We start from the raw sequence: 17,798 nt of genomic DNA, 5'->3' as shown, positions 1-17,798 counted from the left end.
CTCTATATGTTGCCAATTTGTACTTCCCAAGCGCTTAGTACAGTGCTCTGCACACAGTAAGCGCTCAATAAATATGATCGATGATGAACTTTCGAGAACCCACACTTGCCCGGCTAAGACCCGAGCCAGTCACCCTGAAGTCCATCCCTCAGTTCCCCGGCCCCTACTCCAACCTGCCGAGAAGGGGAGAGTCCCGGAGCAAAGGTGAGTATGTGGACCAGCAAGCAGTGGACAGGCCAACCCAAGGCTCTCTTTGGGCTTTTATCTGTTTATTGAGCGCCGTTACACGATGATGAGGGTATTTGTTAAGCGCTCGCTAGGTGCCACGCGCTCTTCGAAGCGCCGGGTAAGACGCGTCACTGTGTCGCTTAGAGCTCATCTTGGTCACAGCGCTCCCGGGACGAGACCCAGCGACTTAAGATCAATTCCTGAAACGAGCCAACAAAAAAAAACCAGATTGCCACACCACTCAGCTTAGCAGTCCCGAGCACTTCTGAAGGACGTCTTCAAAGAAGAATAGGAGATGCTGTTTGAGAAAAGGTGGCGTCAAACATGCATTTGTGCACGCAGGATTTTCCTGACTTCTGTTCACATCCCGCACTTCTGTCTCATCCCCATAATGACCGCATGAGAAGGAAGTGCAAAGTCCAAAGAGGAAATCTGGGCCCCAAAAGCCATATGTCATACCAGTGACAAGGCTGCTGCTATTGCCATTCTCTCCCTCTCTCCCACCCCCTTTTCTCCATCTTCTCTCCTCTCCTCCGACAGTCAGATGGGTACATTTGTGACTGAAAAAGCCAATGCACACCCTGAGAGCGTACGCGTGTGTATACATACGAATGGACGTGTACACACACACAGTCCCTCTTGCTCGGGGCAGCCGTAATGCCCAAGGGAGGAATCCAGGAAACAAACCTTCGAGTCAAGAGCCTCTCGTAGCAAAGTTGACTCACCTGAACTTTAATCTTTTTCAGACACTCTGGCGATTCCATTTCTTTTTCAGTCATAGTGGATGGTCTAATCAGATAGCACAACATAAGTTCCTGTCGGGTAGAACAAACCCTTCAGTGCACACGCCAAGTTCATTTGTCTGAAGAACGATCTGATGAGTTGGTAAAAGTACAACTGCCTTTCGGAGACTGATTGATTGAAATCAACCCACTGGATGCCTCACCTTGGAGACGTCTCGACTCAACAGGTCACCCGCCCAGCCCAGCAAAAATCAACTGGGGACGACTTGGGAGGGAGAGAGGGATGGACAGAGGGAGGAGGAGAGGGGAAGGTGAAGAGGGAGAGAATGGAAGGTGGTGGTTGGGTTGGCGGGGCGTGGGGGGAGACCCCAGGTAAGCCCCAGCGCTTAGAAGAGTGCTTTGCACATAGTAAGCGCTTAATAAATACCGTTATTATTATTATTATTCAAAATAACTGTGGTATTTGTTAAGCATTTAACAGGTGCCAAGTACCACGGTAAGTGCTGGGATAATCAGGTCAGACTGTGGGACTTGCAGTCTAAGCTGGAGGGAAAACAGGTCATCGAATCTCCATTTTCCAGAGGAGGAAACGGAGGCCCAGAGAAGTCAATTGACTCGCTCAAGGTCACCCGGCAGGCAAGTGGCAGAGCTGTGATTAGAACCCAGATCCCCTGACTCCTGGGCCTGTGCTCTTTCCACTAGGCCTCGCCTCTTCCCCCGGAAGCAAACAAAAATCTTAACCTGAAAGCCCGAACTCCCGCCGGGTTACCTTAGAGACGTTAGCCGTTGTTCGATTCAAGCCAGCCAGTGACTTCCAAGTGAACGGCCTGCGTGGGGACCCTTCAAACTGGTCGTCAACTAATTCCACCACGACAGAGTAGCTGGAAAATACAAAGAGGAGCCTTTTACCGGCAGGCACGAGGATCGGGCCCGAGCCCAAACCGCTAAATCACTTCGCTGACCCCGGTACTTGCTTTTCCCTATCTACCTTCCTCCCTAGAGTGAAGCCTTTGAAAAAGGGCCAATCCTGACAGTGACTTCCAACACCATTTCTCATCACAGCCAGCAAGCAGGCAGGCAAGCAAGCTGAGATGGCTCTCCGAAGCCCCACTCCCCGTGGCTCTCATCATCCCCGCACCCGGCGTTGTTAAACACAAACCTGGCGTGGTAAAAGGGTGGGCCCTTGCGGTACAGCACTGCGAAGAGAGAAAGAAAACTTTAGTTCCAGCAGGAAGCCGCGGTCCCGATTCGACTCTCGACCACTGCAATGGCCGGGGAGGGAGGAGGAGGATGATGATGGGACAGAAACCGTGAGCGGTCACCTGTAGAGTCTCCGCTTCGGAGGCTCAGACTTGTTCAAATGAGGGGCCTCTCGGGCAAAGTCATTCCTGAGGAAGGGCCCTAACGCGGGCAGGATTTTTTTTTTTTGAAGTGGCTGATCACATCTCAATTCTTGGTAAGATTCTGAGCGAGTCCGCACCGAATCAATTAATCAATCCATCCAACCCAGATCTTTCCCCAGCACCTACTGCGGACAGAGCACTGTCCTAAGTGCTTGGGAGGGACAAATGGCCACCTCGAGTTCACCAGAAACAAAAAGACAACAGTCTCTGGCCTGGGGCAGGTGGTTTATAATCCAGTGAGCCAATTGGGGGGAAAGAGAGAGAGACACTGACAGACAGGATTAATTTATAGCAGGTAGCATGACTATAACCACATGAAATGGCCAAAGAAGGCTACACCATAAGCTCCTCGTGGGCAGGGATGGTGCTCACTGACTTGATTGTACAGGCCCCTGCCAAGTGCTTAAAACAGTGCTCTTCTATTTATTCATTTATTTTACTTGTACATATCCATTCTATTTATTTTATTTTGTTAATATGTTTGGTTTTGTTCTCTGTCTCCCCCTTCTAGACTGTGAGCCCACTGTTGGGTAGGGACCGTCTCTATATGTTGCCAACTTGTACTTCCCAAGCGCTTAGTACAGTGCTCTGCACACAGTAAGCGCTCAATAAATACGATTGATTGATTGCTCTGTGCCCAATAAGCGCTCAATAAAGACACCTGATGGACTGACTGAACCCTACCCATAAATGAGCAGCCGTGGACAGAAGGGGCTGAGGCCGGACGGAAGGACACGGAAGTGCTCGAGGGTGGCTGTTGCGTGGACCTGACACCCGAGGAGCTCCCCGCTCAAGTACCTCCCGCTATTCACCCACCCCGCCCCGGCAAATATCCACATTTCCAGCCCCCCGGCCCCGATCCAGTCGGCCTGAGCAGGTGAAAGGAAGCAGGGGGAGCAGCAGCAGAGACCACCCTTCCCTTTGCCCCATTTCTCACCTGGCAGCCGGGCCTCTCCCTTCAAGTTGTGGGCTCTTTCCTGCCTGACCCCAACAGCAGGAGAGGAATTTTGATTCGGTCCACAGGGTTTTTGGCCCGTCGTGGGCAGGGAACGTGTCTGTTATATTGTTGTGCTGCGCTCCTCCAAGCGCTTAGTACAGCGCCAACTCCCCAAGGACCGACTCACAGCTCCTCTCGTGTCACGGTCAGGCGGGAAAGAGGCCAGGGATCTGGGTTCTGCTGCCAGCTCGTCGCCTAACCTCTCTGAAGGAAGAATGGGGATGAGATTCCCGCTCTTCCTCCCTCTTCGGCGGGGGAGCCCCGGGGTGGGGATGGAATGGGCTCTAGCGTTCGGCCCGGGATGCTATTGGGCTTCGCTCAGCACGTATTGAGAGATGAGAAGTTGGCCAGCGAAGAGCTGCTGGAAATCTGCCAATCCCGCGACGGAGTTAGAAGGGACCTGGGGGTCCCTGCCCAGAGGCCAGATCCCAGGCAGCCAGCCAACACCCCCCCAGCCTCCCGGGGCAAAGCGGACGCCCCATGACATACGGAGATCGGTGCCGTACTTCAGCCCGACTTTGGGCACCCAGCCTTTGCTGCGGAAGTGATGGTACGCCATGTACGTTGCTCGGAACGTCGGCTGTAGGACGGTAAAAACTTCCCAGAGCTTCATGATGGTCAGGGGCTCCTGGGGGGGCGAGAGGCGGTAAGGCTACGTTACCATCTTTGGAGCCGTAGGCTGCGCTCGGCCATCGGGCGGCCCTCAGTCTGTGGGGACGCCCAATTCAGCCGGACACTGCCAAAGCAGAAGCATAGTCACTGGCCACTAAAGCCGAGCCCGGGCGAGCCAGGGCTGGGTTGGGTCTCCCACGGCGGGGGTCTCCTCGGGACTTGGGACATACCACCCGACATCCCCAACGTCCCCCAGCCCGGCGATCGTGTAGCTACTGCCCTTAGAGAAGCAGCGTGGCTCGGTGGAAAGAGCCCGGGCTTTGGAGTCAGAGGTCAGGGGTTCGAACCCCGGCCCCGCCAATTGTCAGCTGGGTGACTTTGGGCGAGTCACTTCACTTCTCTGGGCCTCAGCTACCTCAACTGTAAAATGGGGATTAAGACTGTGAACCCCCCCGGGGCTGATCACCTTGTAACCTCCCCAGCGCTCAGAACAGTGCTTTGCACATAGTAAGCGCTTAATAAATGCCATTATTATTATTATTATTATTATTATTAACCCTTCTTGAACTTACTGTCTCTAGCCCACCCCACCCCCTTACCGTGCTACTGAATGCCACAGGCTCTGCCCTTTCTCCCAGCAATAAAAAGCCCACCCCGAGGCAGAGAAACCCACGAAAAAATGATGCCCCAGCATCTCTGAGACAGCCAAAGTGCAGGAAACCAGTCCAGGCGGACAAGGAGAGGGCCTGCTCCCGAGCACAGAACGATAACTCTCCCCTCCCCAACCCCCCACCCTAGTTTATTTCCCCGGCATCCCCACCGGGCCCCCAGAGCTCACAAAAGGCATCTCCCGCCGCCCCCCCAGACCCACGGCACTGGGGCAGGACGGTTCCGGCACCGCTCTCCGACCCGCAGATGAGGAGCCGGGCCGAAGGGAGACCGGAGCGCCTGTCATCTCACCTCCTCGTAGGAGATGCTTAGGCATCCCAGGGCATAGACCAGGAAGAACGCCTGGGAACAGAAAACGTCAGTTAGGGTACTGCTGGAATGGAGCAGAAGCTAAAGCCCCCAAAGAGCCCAGGGGAAGCTCAACAACCCTCCCTTTGGGAGCCCCTGGTGCAATGTTACCACGCTGCCCCCCTCCCCGCCCCGTCCAAATCATCTTCATTTTTAATAGAAGCCATTCGTACAAATGGTTTCCCAGGTAAAAAAAAGGCGGCAAAACGGGAAGCATTGTTCCCACTCTGGCGGACAAGGAAGACTAGGCCCGGGCACCCGGGCCACAAACCCTGCCCGCGCAGGGGCCACGCCACGTGGGCCCGTCGGGGAGCCCGGCGACACACCCGCAGGCAAGGACGAGGGGGACGGGGTAGCCACAAAGGGTGGGACTCGGACGGTTTGGCCAGGCAAAACCGTTTTTCCACTCAAGCATCAGCTGGGGGTCGGGGGAGGAAATTCCTTTAGATGTAGGGTGGTCGATCTTTGAGTAACAGAGGACGCAGAGGGGCATAATAATAACGGTACTTGTTAAGGGCTTCCCGTGTGCCGAGCAGTGTTCTAGACACCGGGGTAGACACAAGGTAAGCAGGCTGGACGCAGCCCCTGGCCCATATGGGGCTCGCAGTCTTAACCCCCATTTTCCAGGTGAGGTAACTGAGGCCCAGAGAAGTGAAGTGACTTGCCCAAGGTCACACAGCAGACGAGTGGCATCAGAACCCAGGTCCTTCTGACTCCCAAGCCCGTGCTCTAGCCACTAAGCCACGCTGCTTCTCGGCAACGGAAAGGGTGGGAAACAAGCAGTAAGGTCCGCGCCGTCCCCCAGTTGGAACGGCGGGGGTGGCGTGAAGATCTGTACTTCAAAACCAAGTACCTCCTCCAAGCTGAGTTGTAAATACTCATAGATCCTGAATGGATTTCTTCTGCACACGAGCTCGTCTCTGTTGCCCAACTGAAGAGAACAAAGGCGAGTCTTAAAATGACGTACCAGGAAACAGGCCGAAGGAATAACACGCGATTTCTTCTCTGTTCCCATTGTGGCAAGCGTTCCGCGATGGGGAAAGCATTTCACAGAACTATTCCCTCTAGACCGTCAGCTCGCTGGGGGCAAGGACCGGGACCGCCAACTCTGTTGTACCGTCCTCTCCCAAGCGCTTGGGTCAGTGCTCGGCACACGGCCAGCGCTCAATAAGTACCCCTGACTGACTGATTCCCCAAACCCCTTTGTTCCATGTACTGTATCTGTCGTGTGACCTTCCCGCATTCTTCCCAGTGCCTGGCCGGCTTCAAGACGCGAGAGATTATCGGCCGCCAAAGCACACGGCTGCCCGCTTATGAAACGCAGTCAGAGATAGCTTCCAAGGCAAAAATTCCAATTACTTGTCCTTCCGTTGTTTCTGCCTCGCCCCTCGGAGAACTCGCCGTCTCTTGAACCAACACGTACTCCTCCTCGCGCTGTCTCTTCCGGGCGGGCCCGGGACCTGCCCGTTCCCGGCTATCGGCCGGCTCGCGGCCACCCACCGCCTGGCCACCGTGTTCCCGAGCAGCTGGGGCGGGTGGAGCCGACGGGTCAGGCGAGGGGTCCATCTCCGGATCGGGGGGAGCCTCTCCGGCCCCTCGCGGCCTGGTGTACTCCTCGAGGATCGCCCGGGCCGAAGAGTCCTCCTGGCCTTGCTCTCGTAGGACCCTCTCGGCCCACGCCACCCGCCGCTGAAACCTGCGGGACCGTTTGGCGTAAGAACGGCCCTGCCACCGACCCAGTGCCCCGTCGGCCCCGTCGGTTAGAACGCGGGGATGGACGGAGCGCAAGTGCCCTCCACCCCGTCGTCCCGCTGGCCAGAGAAGGCCAGCCGGGCTCCGACTCATAGGTACCTCCTTCCCTCTCCGTGCCCTCCGACACCGCACGCCGTCCCTTGAATCCCAGACCGCTGTCTGCCCTCACCCCTGGGCCCCCTTCCCACAAATCTCCCGCTCCATCGTGGCCCACCTCCCCTTCATCCTCAACCCTGTCCTGACACGCTTCCTCCTCCTCCTCCTCGCCACCCTGGGGATGCCACTCTCCCCCGCTGATGCTATCTCCCCTGCCACCCGCTCTCTCTCGGGGGGCCTCATCGCCTCCTCCTTCTCCCCGACTCACAGGGGAAGCGGGTCGGGTCATCCCGCTCCGCTTCCCCTCATCGCTCTCCTTCTCTTCCCTCGACTCTCCCATCATCCGTCTCCCACACCCTCCGCGGCCCTGCCGGTCTCATCACCGTGTTGCCGGGGGCTTTCGACGCTTCTCTCCCTTCCCCGCTCACACTCCCTTCTCCTGCCCTAGACTTGGGGACTTCAACCTCCGTGCTGACAGCCCCCCAACTCTCCACCTCCTCTCCCTTCTCTCTTCCTCACCTCGGCCGCTTCACTTAGTCCTCTCCAAATGACGCCTCATCCCTAACCTCCCCAATTCTGATGCCTCATTTTCCAGGTTCCCCCACTTCTAGCCCACCGCCTCACCCACGCTCCGGGTCGCTCAGAGCTGGTCCTCCCCCCCGGGCCGGGCCCTACGCGCCAATCCCTAGCGCTCTCACCTCTCCCGGACCTTGACACATAAGTCAAAGCCGTCCGCGGCTCCCTTGCCCCGCTAACACCTTCATCCCCCTCACGCCTCCAACGCCCACCGTCCGCTTCCTCCGCTCCGGCGTCCGAGGAACTGACCCGCGGCTGGCCGAAATCTGGGCCCCGGGCTGACCTCTCCCCCTTTTCTGCTTGACACCTCGACTGTCCCTCCCCTTCATCGACTCAGACGGCCACCACCCGCACCGCAGCCAGCCCTCCGGCTTCCTCCTGAGGTCCCCCGGCTCCTCCGGGGTGAAGTTTTAATAGCCGAACCCCAGGGGAGTTCAGTATGGAGGTATGTGCTTAGAGAAGCAGAGTGGCTCAGTGGAGAGAGCCTGGGCTTTGGAGTCAGAGGTCATGGGTTCAAATCCCGGCTGCGCCAATTGCCAGCTGTGTGACTTTGGGCAAGTCACTTAACCTTCTCTGGGCCGCAGTTCCCTCATCTGTAAAATGGGGATTAAGACTGTGAGCCCCGCCGTGGGACAACCCGATCACCTTGTAACCTCCCCAGTGCTTAGAACCGTGCTTTGCACATAGTAAGCGCTTAATAAATGCCATTATTATTATTATTATGCGCTAGATGAGTACCACCGGTTAGCTGACTGGCTGAGAAAATGGCAAGCAGGCCGCGCCAACGGGAACGGCGGGGCTCCCAGCGTCGTTCAAAGGAAAAGGACTTTTGGTCTGACTAGCAGGGGTGAGGAGCCCAAGCAACCGGTCTTCTAGACTGTGAGACGTCTTTAGATGTTCCCAACTTGTACTTCCCAAGCGCTTAGTCCAGTGCTCTGCACACAGTAAGAGCTCAATAAATACGATTGATTGATTGATTGATCTCCCGCCCCGCCGCCCCCCAACAAAATGCTCCTGCCCCACGCCATTCAGGACCGACTCCGGAATGACTGCCTGAGAGCCCCGGGCTGGGCGGGGGGCCGGGCTCACGATCCCGTCCCGGCCGGCGCTCCGCCTGCCGTCATTATTCCCAAAGGGAACTCAAACCGACTCAAACGCTCGTCTCCTCCGCCCAACCGGGGCCCCCGGACTTACTTTCGAGATGTGAGTAAAGGCAGGCCTGACCTGGTATCTGCAACAGACAAACTCTTGCTCAGTCACCAAGCATTTCTCCGTACTGAATAAAGGGCAATTGGCAAATCTCGGTTTTGACCGAAGGATCCCCGGAAACGGACCGGGTCTCCGGCAACGAAAACCGCCCCGGGAAGGCTGGGGGTGCGGGAGAGCGCTCCAAGACGACAGACAGTCCGCGGAGGGCTAGTGGCTAGAGCCCGGGCCTGGGTGCCGGAGAGTCCTGGGTTCTAATCCCGGCTCCGCCACATGTCTCCCCTCCCCACAGCACCTGTATATATGTTTGTACGTATTTATTTTATTTTGTTGATACGTTTTTATTCTGTTCTCTGTCTCCCCCTTCTAGACTGTGAGCCCACTGTTGGGTAGGGACCGTCTCTAGATGTTGCCAACTTCAATCAATCAATCAATCGTATTTATTGAGCGCTTACTGTGTGCAGAGCACTGTACAAGCGCTTGGGAAATACAAGTTGGCAAAATATAGAGACAGTCCCTACCCAACAGTGGGCTCACAGTCTAGAAGGGGGAGACAGAGAACAAAACCAAACATATTAACAAGATAAAATAAATAGAATAGATATGTACAAGTAAAATAAATAAATAGAGTAATAAATATGTACAAACATATATATATATAGGTGCTGTGGGGAAGGGAAGGAGGTAAGATGGGGGGATAGTTCCCAAGCGCTTAGTACAGTGCTCTGCACACAGTAAGCACTCAATAAATACAATTGAATGAATGAATGAATGTCTGCTGTGTGACCCTGGACGAGTCACTTCACTTCTCGGGGGCCTGTCCCACCTGATTAACTTGTACCCGGCTCTGCCACTTGTCAGCTGTGTGACTTTGGGCAAGTCACTTAACTTCTCTGGCCTCAGTTACCTCATCTGTAAATTGGGGATTAAGACTGTAAGCCCCACCTGGGACAACCTGATCACTTTTGTATCCCCCCCAGCGCTTAGAACAGTGCTTCGCACAGAGTAAGCCCTTAACAAATGCCATTTATTATTATCACTATTATTATTATCTAGAGGAGCAGCGTGGCTCAGTGGAAAGAGCCCAGGCTTGGGAGTCAGAGGTCATGGGTTCAAATCCCAGCTCCGCCAATCGTCAGCTGGGTGACTTTGGGCAAGTCACTTCACTTCTCTGGGCCTCAGTTCCCTCATCTGTAAAATGGGGATTAAAAGACTGTGAGCCCCCCGTGGGACAACCTGATCACCTTGTATCCTCCCTAGCGCTTAGAACAGGGCTTGGCACATAGTAAGCGCTTAACAAATGCCGTTATTATTATTATTATTATTGACTCTGCCCACAGCAAGCGCTCAGTACATATCACCGATGGACTGGCTGATCCCAGACAGCATTCAGCTCCATGGCCAAAGCCCGCGGCCCTCGGCTCGTCCGTGCGAAGGGCCTCCCGATCCCGAGGGAGACCCCCAAGTCCTTATCTACGGGACTGACGGCAACGGGCAACAGGAGACACAATGACACAAAGCGCTTAGTCCAGTGCTCTGCACACAGTAAGCGCTCAATAAATACGATTGATGATGATGATGATTTCAGAGAAGCGGCGTGGCTCAGTGGAAAGAGCCCGGGCTTGGGAGTCAGAGGTCACGGGTTCAAATCCCGGCTCCGCCAACTGTCAGCTGTGTGGCTTTGGGCGAGTCACTTCACTTCCCTGGGCCTCAGTGACCTCAGCTGGAAAACGGGGATTAAGACTGCGAGCCCCCCGTGGGACAACCTGATCTCCTTGTAACCTCCCCAGCGCTTAGGACAGTGCTCTGCATGTAGTAAGCGCTTAATAAATGCCGTCATTATTATCATTATTTGCATTTCAAGTCCAAAAGAGACCGAGAATGGAGGACTTACCTTCCCACCGGGCAACCAGAGCAGGGTCTGAAATGCTGAAATCCGGGCGACCTCTGGACAGAATGCCTTTTCCAAAATAGCCCTTCCAGGAAAGAAGCGTGAAATCATTTCAGGTTCCCATCATCATCATCATCAATCGTATTTATTGAGCGCTTACTATGTGCTGAGCACTGTACTAAGCGCTTGGGAAGTACAAATTGGCAACATATAGAGACAGTCCCTACCCAACAGTGGGCTCACAGTCTAAAGCCACCACTGGGATTCAAGCGGCTTCTCCGTGGCCTAGCGGAAAAAGCCGGGGCAAGTCACTTCCCAGCTCGGGACCTCAGTTGCCTCAGCTGTAAAATGGAGAGCCAATCAATCAATCCTATTTTTTGAGCGCTTACCGTGTGCACAGCACTGTACTAAGCGCTTGGGACGTCCAAGTTGGCAACATATAGAGACGGTCCCTACCCAACAGTGGGCTCACAGTCTAGATTCAATCCCTGTCTCCCTTCCCTTTCGACTGTGAGCCCCGTGTATCTCTCCCCCAGCGCTTAGTACATAGTAAGCATTTAACGAACAGCCCAGTGACGATGATAATGATGATTCTAGAATTTTTCCAATTCTTGGCTGCACCCAAACCTAGGATGTCGGGTAGTTGGCCAAAGAACGTGCCTAACTCCAAGTCCTGAAGCCAAATTAATAGCGGGCCACATCTGAAGGCATTTACAGGCAATAATAACAATAACGCTGGTATTTGTTAAGCGTCTACGTGCCACACACTGCGCTAAGCGCTGAGTTGCGTACACGTTAACCAGGTGGGACATAGTCCCTATCCCATATGAGCTCTTAGTAGGAGGAGGGAGTAGGATTTAATCTCCATGAGGAAACTGAGGCCCAGAGACTTGTCCAGGCTCACACAGCCGGCAAGTGGCACGCAGTAAACGCCCAATAAATATGAGTGCTTTGCACATAGTAAGCGCTTAATAAACGCCATCATTATCATCATTATTAGATGACTGATTGATTGCAGTGGTCGAGCCTAGGTCTTCTGACCTAGACTTAGACCTAAACTTAGAACCTGGGTCTTCTGATTTCCAATCAATCGTATTTATTGAGCGCTTACTGTGTGCAGAGCACTGTACTAAGCGCTTGGGAAGTACAAGTCAAGTACATTTCCAGGCGCTTGCTCTTTCCAGTAGGGCGGATTGCTTCCTCTACGGGTGTGAAAGAGCATCCAGTCTACTCGGAGCCGCCCTTCTAAGCCCAGAAAACATTAGATGGGCGATCACGGCTGCCAACAGACCCCTGACACACTGCCTTGGAGACCCAAAAGCGCTCAATAAATCCGACTGACTGAATGAATAAATGAAGAGCACGGGATCGGGAGTCAGAGGATCTGGGTTCGAATCCCAGCTCCGCCACTAGTCTGTTGCGTGACCCTGGGTAAGTCACTGCACTTCCTCTGGGCTTCAGTTCCCTCCTCTGTAAAATGGGGATTAAGACCCTGAGCCCTATAATAATAATGGCATTTGTTAAGCGCTTACTATGTGCAAAGCACTGTTCTAAGCGCAGGGGAGGTTACGAGGTGATCAGGCCGTCCCACGGGGGGCTCACAGTCTTAATCCCCATTTTCCAGATGAGGGAACTGAGGCCCAGAGAAGTGACTTGCCCAAAGTCACACATGGCTGATAAGTGGCAGCGTCGGCATTCGAACCCATGACCTTGGACTCCAAAGCCCGGGCTCTTTCCACTGAGCCACGCTGTGTCCAACCCGATTATCTTGTATATACCCCAGTGCATAGTTCAGTACCCGGCACACGGTAAGCACTTAAATACCATTAAAAAGGGCAGTGGGGGGGGAGAAAAAAAGAGACCGACTGACTTTTGGCAATAACTATCATCATCATCATCAATCGTATTTATTGAGCGCTTACTATGTGCAGAGCACTGTACTAAGCGCTTGGGAAGTACAAATTGGCAGCATATAGAGACGGTCCCTACCCAACAGTGGGCTCACAGTCTAAAAGGGGGAGACGGAGAACAAAACCAAACATACTAACAAAATAAAATAGAATAGATATGTACAAATAAATTAAATAAATAGAGTAAAAAAAATCATTGACACACCCGCCTGACGCCATTTGTCGAGGGCCCGGAGGAGCTCAATGCAGACGGCGAGGAGACTCGTCCTTCCAAGGGATCGGGCCCACAGGAAAAGGCAGGTCTTATTTCAGGAATGACCGGGGAAGACCCCCTCTCTGACCCGCGCTTCAAAAATCGCCAAGAAAACGATGGGACGCGACCGAGAAAGGAAAGCCCCCAGGAAAAAAAGGGCATTTTTGAAGGAGTCGCAGCTCCGCCGTATTTGTAGGAGAGCGAAGCAGCAGCGGGACCGCTTACCTTCCTGTACAACTGCTCGATGTCCTCCGCGTGCCTCACGACGACGTGATTGTTGATCATTTCAGCCCGGTAAACTCGGAAAGGTCGCTCGCTCCCATCCCGCTGACCGAAAGGCAGCGGGAACGGAGAGTCGTAACTCTCGAAGACCCTCCTTTTCCACTTTGGGGCCCGGAAGACAGCTTCGGCCATCGCGGGACGGGAGCCTCTCCTTCGGCCGGCGCGCCTAGGAGCAAATCCCGGGAATAGGGCCGTTCGCAAGCGGAAGGTCTCTTCCGGACGGGTCCGTGAGCATTTGATTCACAGGCTGTCCCCGAAAGGCAGTGGAGAGTCCCCCTCCGGCCTGCCTCATCAACCCCGGGGTAACGGGGACTGTGTTCGACCTGATTATCCCGTCACCTACCCCGGCGCTTAGTTGGGCGCCTCCTAAAGCGCTCTCATAAACACCTCGATGAGCACTGGCTGGCTTCGCTAAACAGCAAGCCTCCGTGCCGGCCGCACATTCAGTCAATCGTATTTATTGAGCGCTTACTGTGTGCAGAGCACTGGACTAAGCGTCGGCAACGTATAGAGACGGTCCCTACCCAACAACGGCCTCGCGGTCTAGAACTGGGAGTCCAAATGGATAGAATAGTAATAATGATGGCATTTGTTAAGCGCTTACTATGTGCCAAGCACTGTTCTAAGTGCTGGGGGGATACCAGGTGATCAGGTTGTCCCACGTGGGGCTCACAGTCTTAATCCCCGTTTTCCAGATGAGGGAACTGAGGCTCAGAGAAGTTAAGTGACTTGCCCAAGGTCACACAGCAGACATGTGGCGGAGCCGGGATTCGAACTCATGACCTCCGACTCCAAAGCCCGGGCTCTTTCCACTGAACCACGCTGCTTCTCCCCGGTGCCAAAGCCTGCCACCGGCCCCGTTTTACGATCCCGGTGGCGCGGGTTTCACCTAACTCTCGTAACCCGGGGCCCCCGCCCGGTTGCCCCGGCTTCACCGGTTTCCACTTCCTTTGGAGGCTTTTGTTTATAGCATTTATTAAGCGCTTACTATGTGCAAGGCGCTGTTCTAAGCGCTGGGGAGGTTACAAGGTGATCAGGTTGTCCCACGGGGTGGGGGCTCACAGCCTTCATCCCCATTTTCCAGATGAGGTCACTGAGGCCCAGAGAAGTGACTTGCCCAAAGTCACACAGCTGGCAATTGGCGGAGCCAGGATTTGAACCCATGACCTCTGACTCCAAAGCCTGGGCTCCTGCCACTGAGCCACGCTGCTTCTTGACGATGGTATTTGTTAAGCGCTTACTATGTGCCGAGCACTGCTCTAAGCGCTGGGGGAGACACAAGGCTACCAGAGGTCGTCCCACATGGGGCTCCCAGTCTTCACCCCCATTTTCCAGATGAGGTCACTGAGGCCCGGAGAAGTGAAGTGACTTGCCCAAAGTCAGCCAGCTAAGTGGCAGAGTCAGGATTAGAACTCACTACCTCTAACCCCCAAGCCCGCTGCTTTGGGGGGCTGATAATAATAATGATGGCATTTGTTGCCAACTTGTACTTCCCAAGCGCTTAGTGCAGTGCTCTACACACAGTAAGTGCTCAATAATAATAATAATGGCATTTATTAAGCGCTTACTATGTGCAAAGCACTGTTCTAAGCGCTGGGGAGGTTACAAGGTGATCAGGTTGTCCCATGGGGGGCTCACAGTCTTAATCCCCATTTTCCAGATGAGGTTACCGAGGCTCAGAGAAGTGAAGTGACTTGCCCAAAGTCACACAGCTGACAATTGGCGGAGCCGGGATTCGAACCCATGACCTCGGACTCCAAAGCCCATGCCCTTTCCACTGGGCCACGCTGCTTCTCAATAAATACGATTGAATGAAATGAATGAATTTGTTAAGCGCTTATTACGTGCCAAGCACAGTTCTAAGCACTGGGGGAGGTTCAAGGTGATCAGGTTGCCCCACGTGGGGCTCCCAGTCTTCATCCCCATTTTCCAGATGAGGGAACTGAGGCCCAGAGAAGTGACTTGCCCACTGTCATATAAAAGGCAAGTGGTGGAGCCAGGATTCGAACCCATGACCTCTGACTCCAAAACCCATGCCCTTTCCACTGAGCCACGCTGCTTCTCAATAAATACGATTGAGTGAAATGAATGAGTTTGTTAAGCGCTTACTACGTGCCGAGCACGGCTCTAAGCACTGGGGGAGACTCAAGGTAATCAGCCCACGTGGGGCTCCCAATCTTCACCCCCATTTTCCAGATGAGGGAGCTGAGGCCCAGAGAAGTGACTTGCCCACTGTCATATAAAAGGCAAGTAGCAGGGCCAGGATTCGAACCCATGACCTCTGACTCCCAAACCCGTGCCTTTTCTTTTAGACTGTGAGCCCACTGTTGGGTAGGGACCGTCTCTCTATGTTGCCAACTTGTACTTCCCAAGCGCTTAGTGCAGTGCTCAGCACACAGGAAGCGCTCAATAAATATGATTGATTGATTTCCACTGAGCCATGCTGCTTCTCAATAAATACGATTGAGTGGAATGAATGAGTTTGTTAGGCGCTTACTACGTGCCGGGCACGGCTCCAAACACTGGGGGAGGGCCAAGGTGATCAGGGGGAATCACGTGATCAGCCCACGTGGGGAGCCCAGTCTTCACCCCCATTTTCCAGATGAGGTAATGGGGGGGGGAATCATGTGATCGGCCCACGTGGGGCTTCCATCATCATCATCAATCGTATTTATTGAGTGCTTACTATGTGCTCGTATTTATTGAGCGCTTACTATGTGCAGAGCACTGTACTAAGCGCTTGGGAAGTACAAATTGGCAACATATAGAGACAGTCCCTACCCAACAGCGGGCTCACAGTCTAAAAGGGGGAGACAGAGAACAAAACCAAACATACTAACAAAATAAAATAAATAGGATAGATGTACAAGTAAAATAAATAAATAAATAAATAGAGTAATAAATATGTACAAACATATATACATACATACAGGTGCTGTGGGGAAGGGAAGGAGGTAAGATGGGGGGATGGAGAGGGGGACGAGGGGGAGAGGAAGGAAGGGGCTCAGTCTGGGAAGGCCTCCTGGAGGAGGTGAGCTCTCAGCAGGGCCTTGACCCCAGTCTTCACCCCCATTTTCCAGATGAGGGAATCAGGGGGAATCACGTGATCGGCCCACGTGGGGGCTCCCAGTCTTCACCCCCATTTTCCAGATGAGGGAATCAGGGGGAATCACGTGATCGGCCCACGTGGGGCGCCCAGTCTTCACCCCCATTTTCCAGATGAGGGAATCAGGGGGAATCACGAAGCAGCGTGGCTCAGTGGAAAGAGCCTGGGCTTTGTAGTCAGAGGTCATGGGTTCAAATCCTGGCTCCACCAAATGTCTGCTGTGTGACCTTGGGCAAGTCACTTCACTTCTCTGAGCCTCAGTTCCCTCATCTGTAAAATGGGGATTAAGACTGTGAGCCCCCCGTGGGACAACTTGATCACCTTGTATCCCCCCCAGCGCTTAGAACAGTGCTCTGCACATAGTAAGCACTTAACAAATGCCATCATTATTATTATTATCAGCCCACGGGGGGCTCCCAGTCTTCACCCCCATTTTCCAGATGAGGGCATCAGGGGGAATCACGTGATCAGCCCACGTGGGGCGCCCAGCCCTCACCCCCATTTTTCAGATGAGGGAATCAGGGGGGATCACGTGATCGGCCCACGTGGGGGCTCCCAGTCTTCACCGCCATTTTCCAGATGGGGGAATCACGTGATCAGCCCACGTGGGGCTCCCAGCCCTCACCCCCATTTTCCAGATGAGGGAATCAGGGGGAATCACGTGATCGGCCCACGTGGGGGCGCCCAGCCCTCACCCCCATTTTCCAGATGGGGGAATCACGTGATCAGCCCACGTGGGGCGCCCAGTCTCCGCCCCCACTTTCCAAATGAGGGACCTGCGGCCCAGAGAAGTGAAGCGACTTGCCCCCTGTCATATAGGAGCCCAGTAAGCGCTCAACAAATACGATTGAATGAACGTAGCAGACAAGGGGCGGAGGCGGGATTCGAACCCGCGCCCTCGGACTCCTAAATCCGGGTTCTTGCCTGGGCGCTCGGAGGAAATCGGCGGAAGCCGGGGCCCGAGCCCAGCCCGCGGGGGATGCTGGGACGGGCGAGCGCTAACGAGGCGGGCCGGGCAAGATGGATGACCCGACCCGACACGGCCCGGCCCCTTCCCTTCCCACACCTACCAAGCCCGCAACGTGGAAACGATCCAAAACGGCCCGTGGGCGGCGGGGCGTGAGGGGCCCGCGCTGGGAAACGAACTACAACTCCCAGAAGGCCGAGCGGCAGACGCCTCGCTTCCTCAGTGAACGGCCGCCTGACCCCGGAACGCCCCGGAACCGGAAGGGGGCGGGCGCTAGCGCGCGTGCGCGCCCGCCTCTGAGGCAGACTGACATTCATTCATTCATTCATTCATTCATTCAATGAATGAATTGACTGTGAGCCCCCCTGGGGGACAACCTGATCACCTTGTAACCTCCCCAGCGCTTAGAACGGTGCTTTGCACAGAGTAAGCGCTTAACAAATGCCATCATTATTATTATTACAAGGTGATCACAGATACCGTGATTATTATTATCATCATCAATCGTATTTATTGAGCGCTTACTATGTGCAGAGCACTGGACTAAGCGCTTGAGAAATACAAATTGGCAACACACAGAGACAGGCCCTACCCAACAGTGGGCTCACAGTCTAAAAGGGGGAGACAGAGAACAAAACCAAACATGCCAACAAAACAAAATAAATAGAAGAGATATGTACAAGTAAAATAAATAAATAAATAGAGTAATAAATATGTACAAACATATATACCTATATACATATATATATATATATACAT

General features: G+C 54.1%; 1 protein-coding gene across 1 annotated transcript; it reads right to left on the bottom strand.

Moving 5' to 3' along the window:
- Positions 1 to 255: 255 nt before the first annotated feature.
- Positions 256 to 17,253, bottom strand: TSEN2 (tRNA splicing endonuclease subunit 2). Its single transcript, XM_038740734.1, has 12 exons — positions 17,143 to 17,253; positions 12,910 to 13,132; positions 10,525 to 10,606; positions 8,619 to 8,655; positions 6,360 to 6,696; positions 5,854 to 5,931; positions 4,944 to 4,994; positions 3,861 to 3,999; positions 2,131 to 2,167; positions 1,741 to 1,852; positions 954 to 1,043; positions 256 to 428 (listed from the first exon to the last, which is right to left on the bottom strand). Exons 2-12 carry the CDS (start codon positions 13,096 to 13,098, stop codon positions 369 to 371), a joined length of 1,212 nt encoding a protein of 403 aa, XP_038596662.1. The 5' UTR covers positions 13,099 to 13,132; positions 17,143 to 17,253; the 3' UTR covers positions 256 to 368.
- Between the last annotated feature and the right edge of the window lie 545 nt (positions 17,254 to 17,798).

The sequence above is a fragment of the Tachyglossus aculeatus genome, chromosome X1 (genome assembly GCF_015852505.1).
Source record: "Tachyglossus aculeatus isolate mTacAcu1 chromosome X1, mTacAcu1.pri, whole genome shotgun sequence".
NCBI classification, from domain to species: domain Eukaryota; kingdom Metazoa; phylum Chordata; class Mammalia; order Monotremata; family Tachyglossidae; genus Tachyglossus; species Tachyglossus aculeatus.
This window is presented reverse-complemented; position numbering and strand designations above follow the sequence as displayed.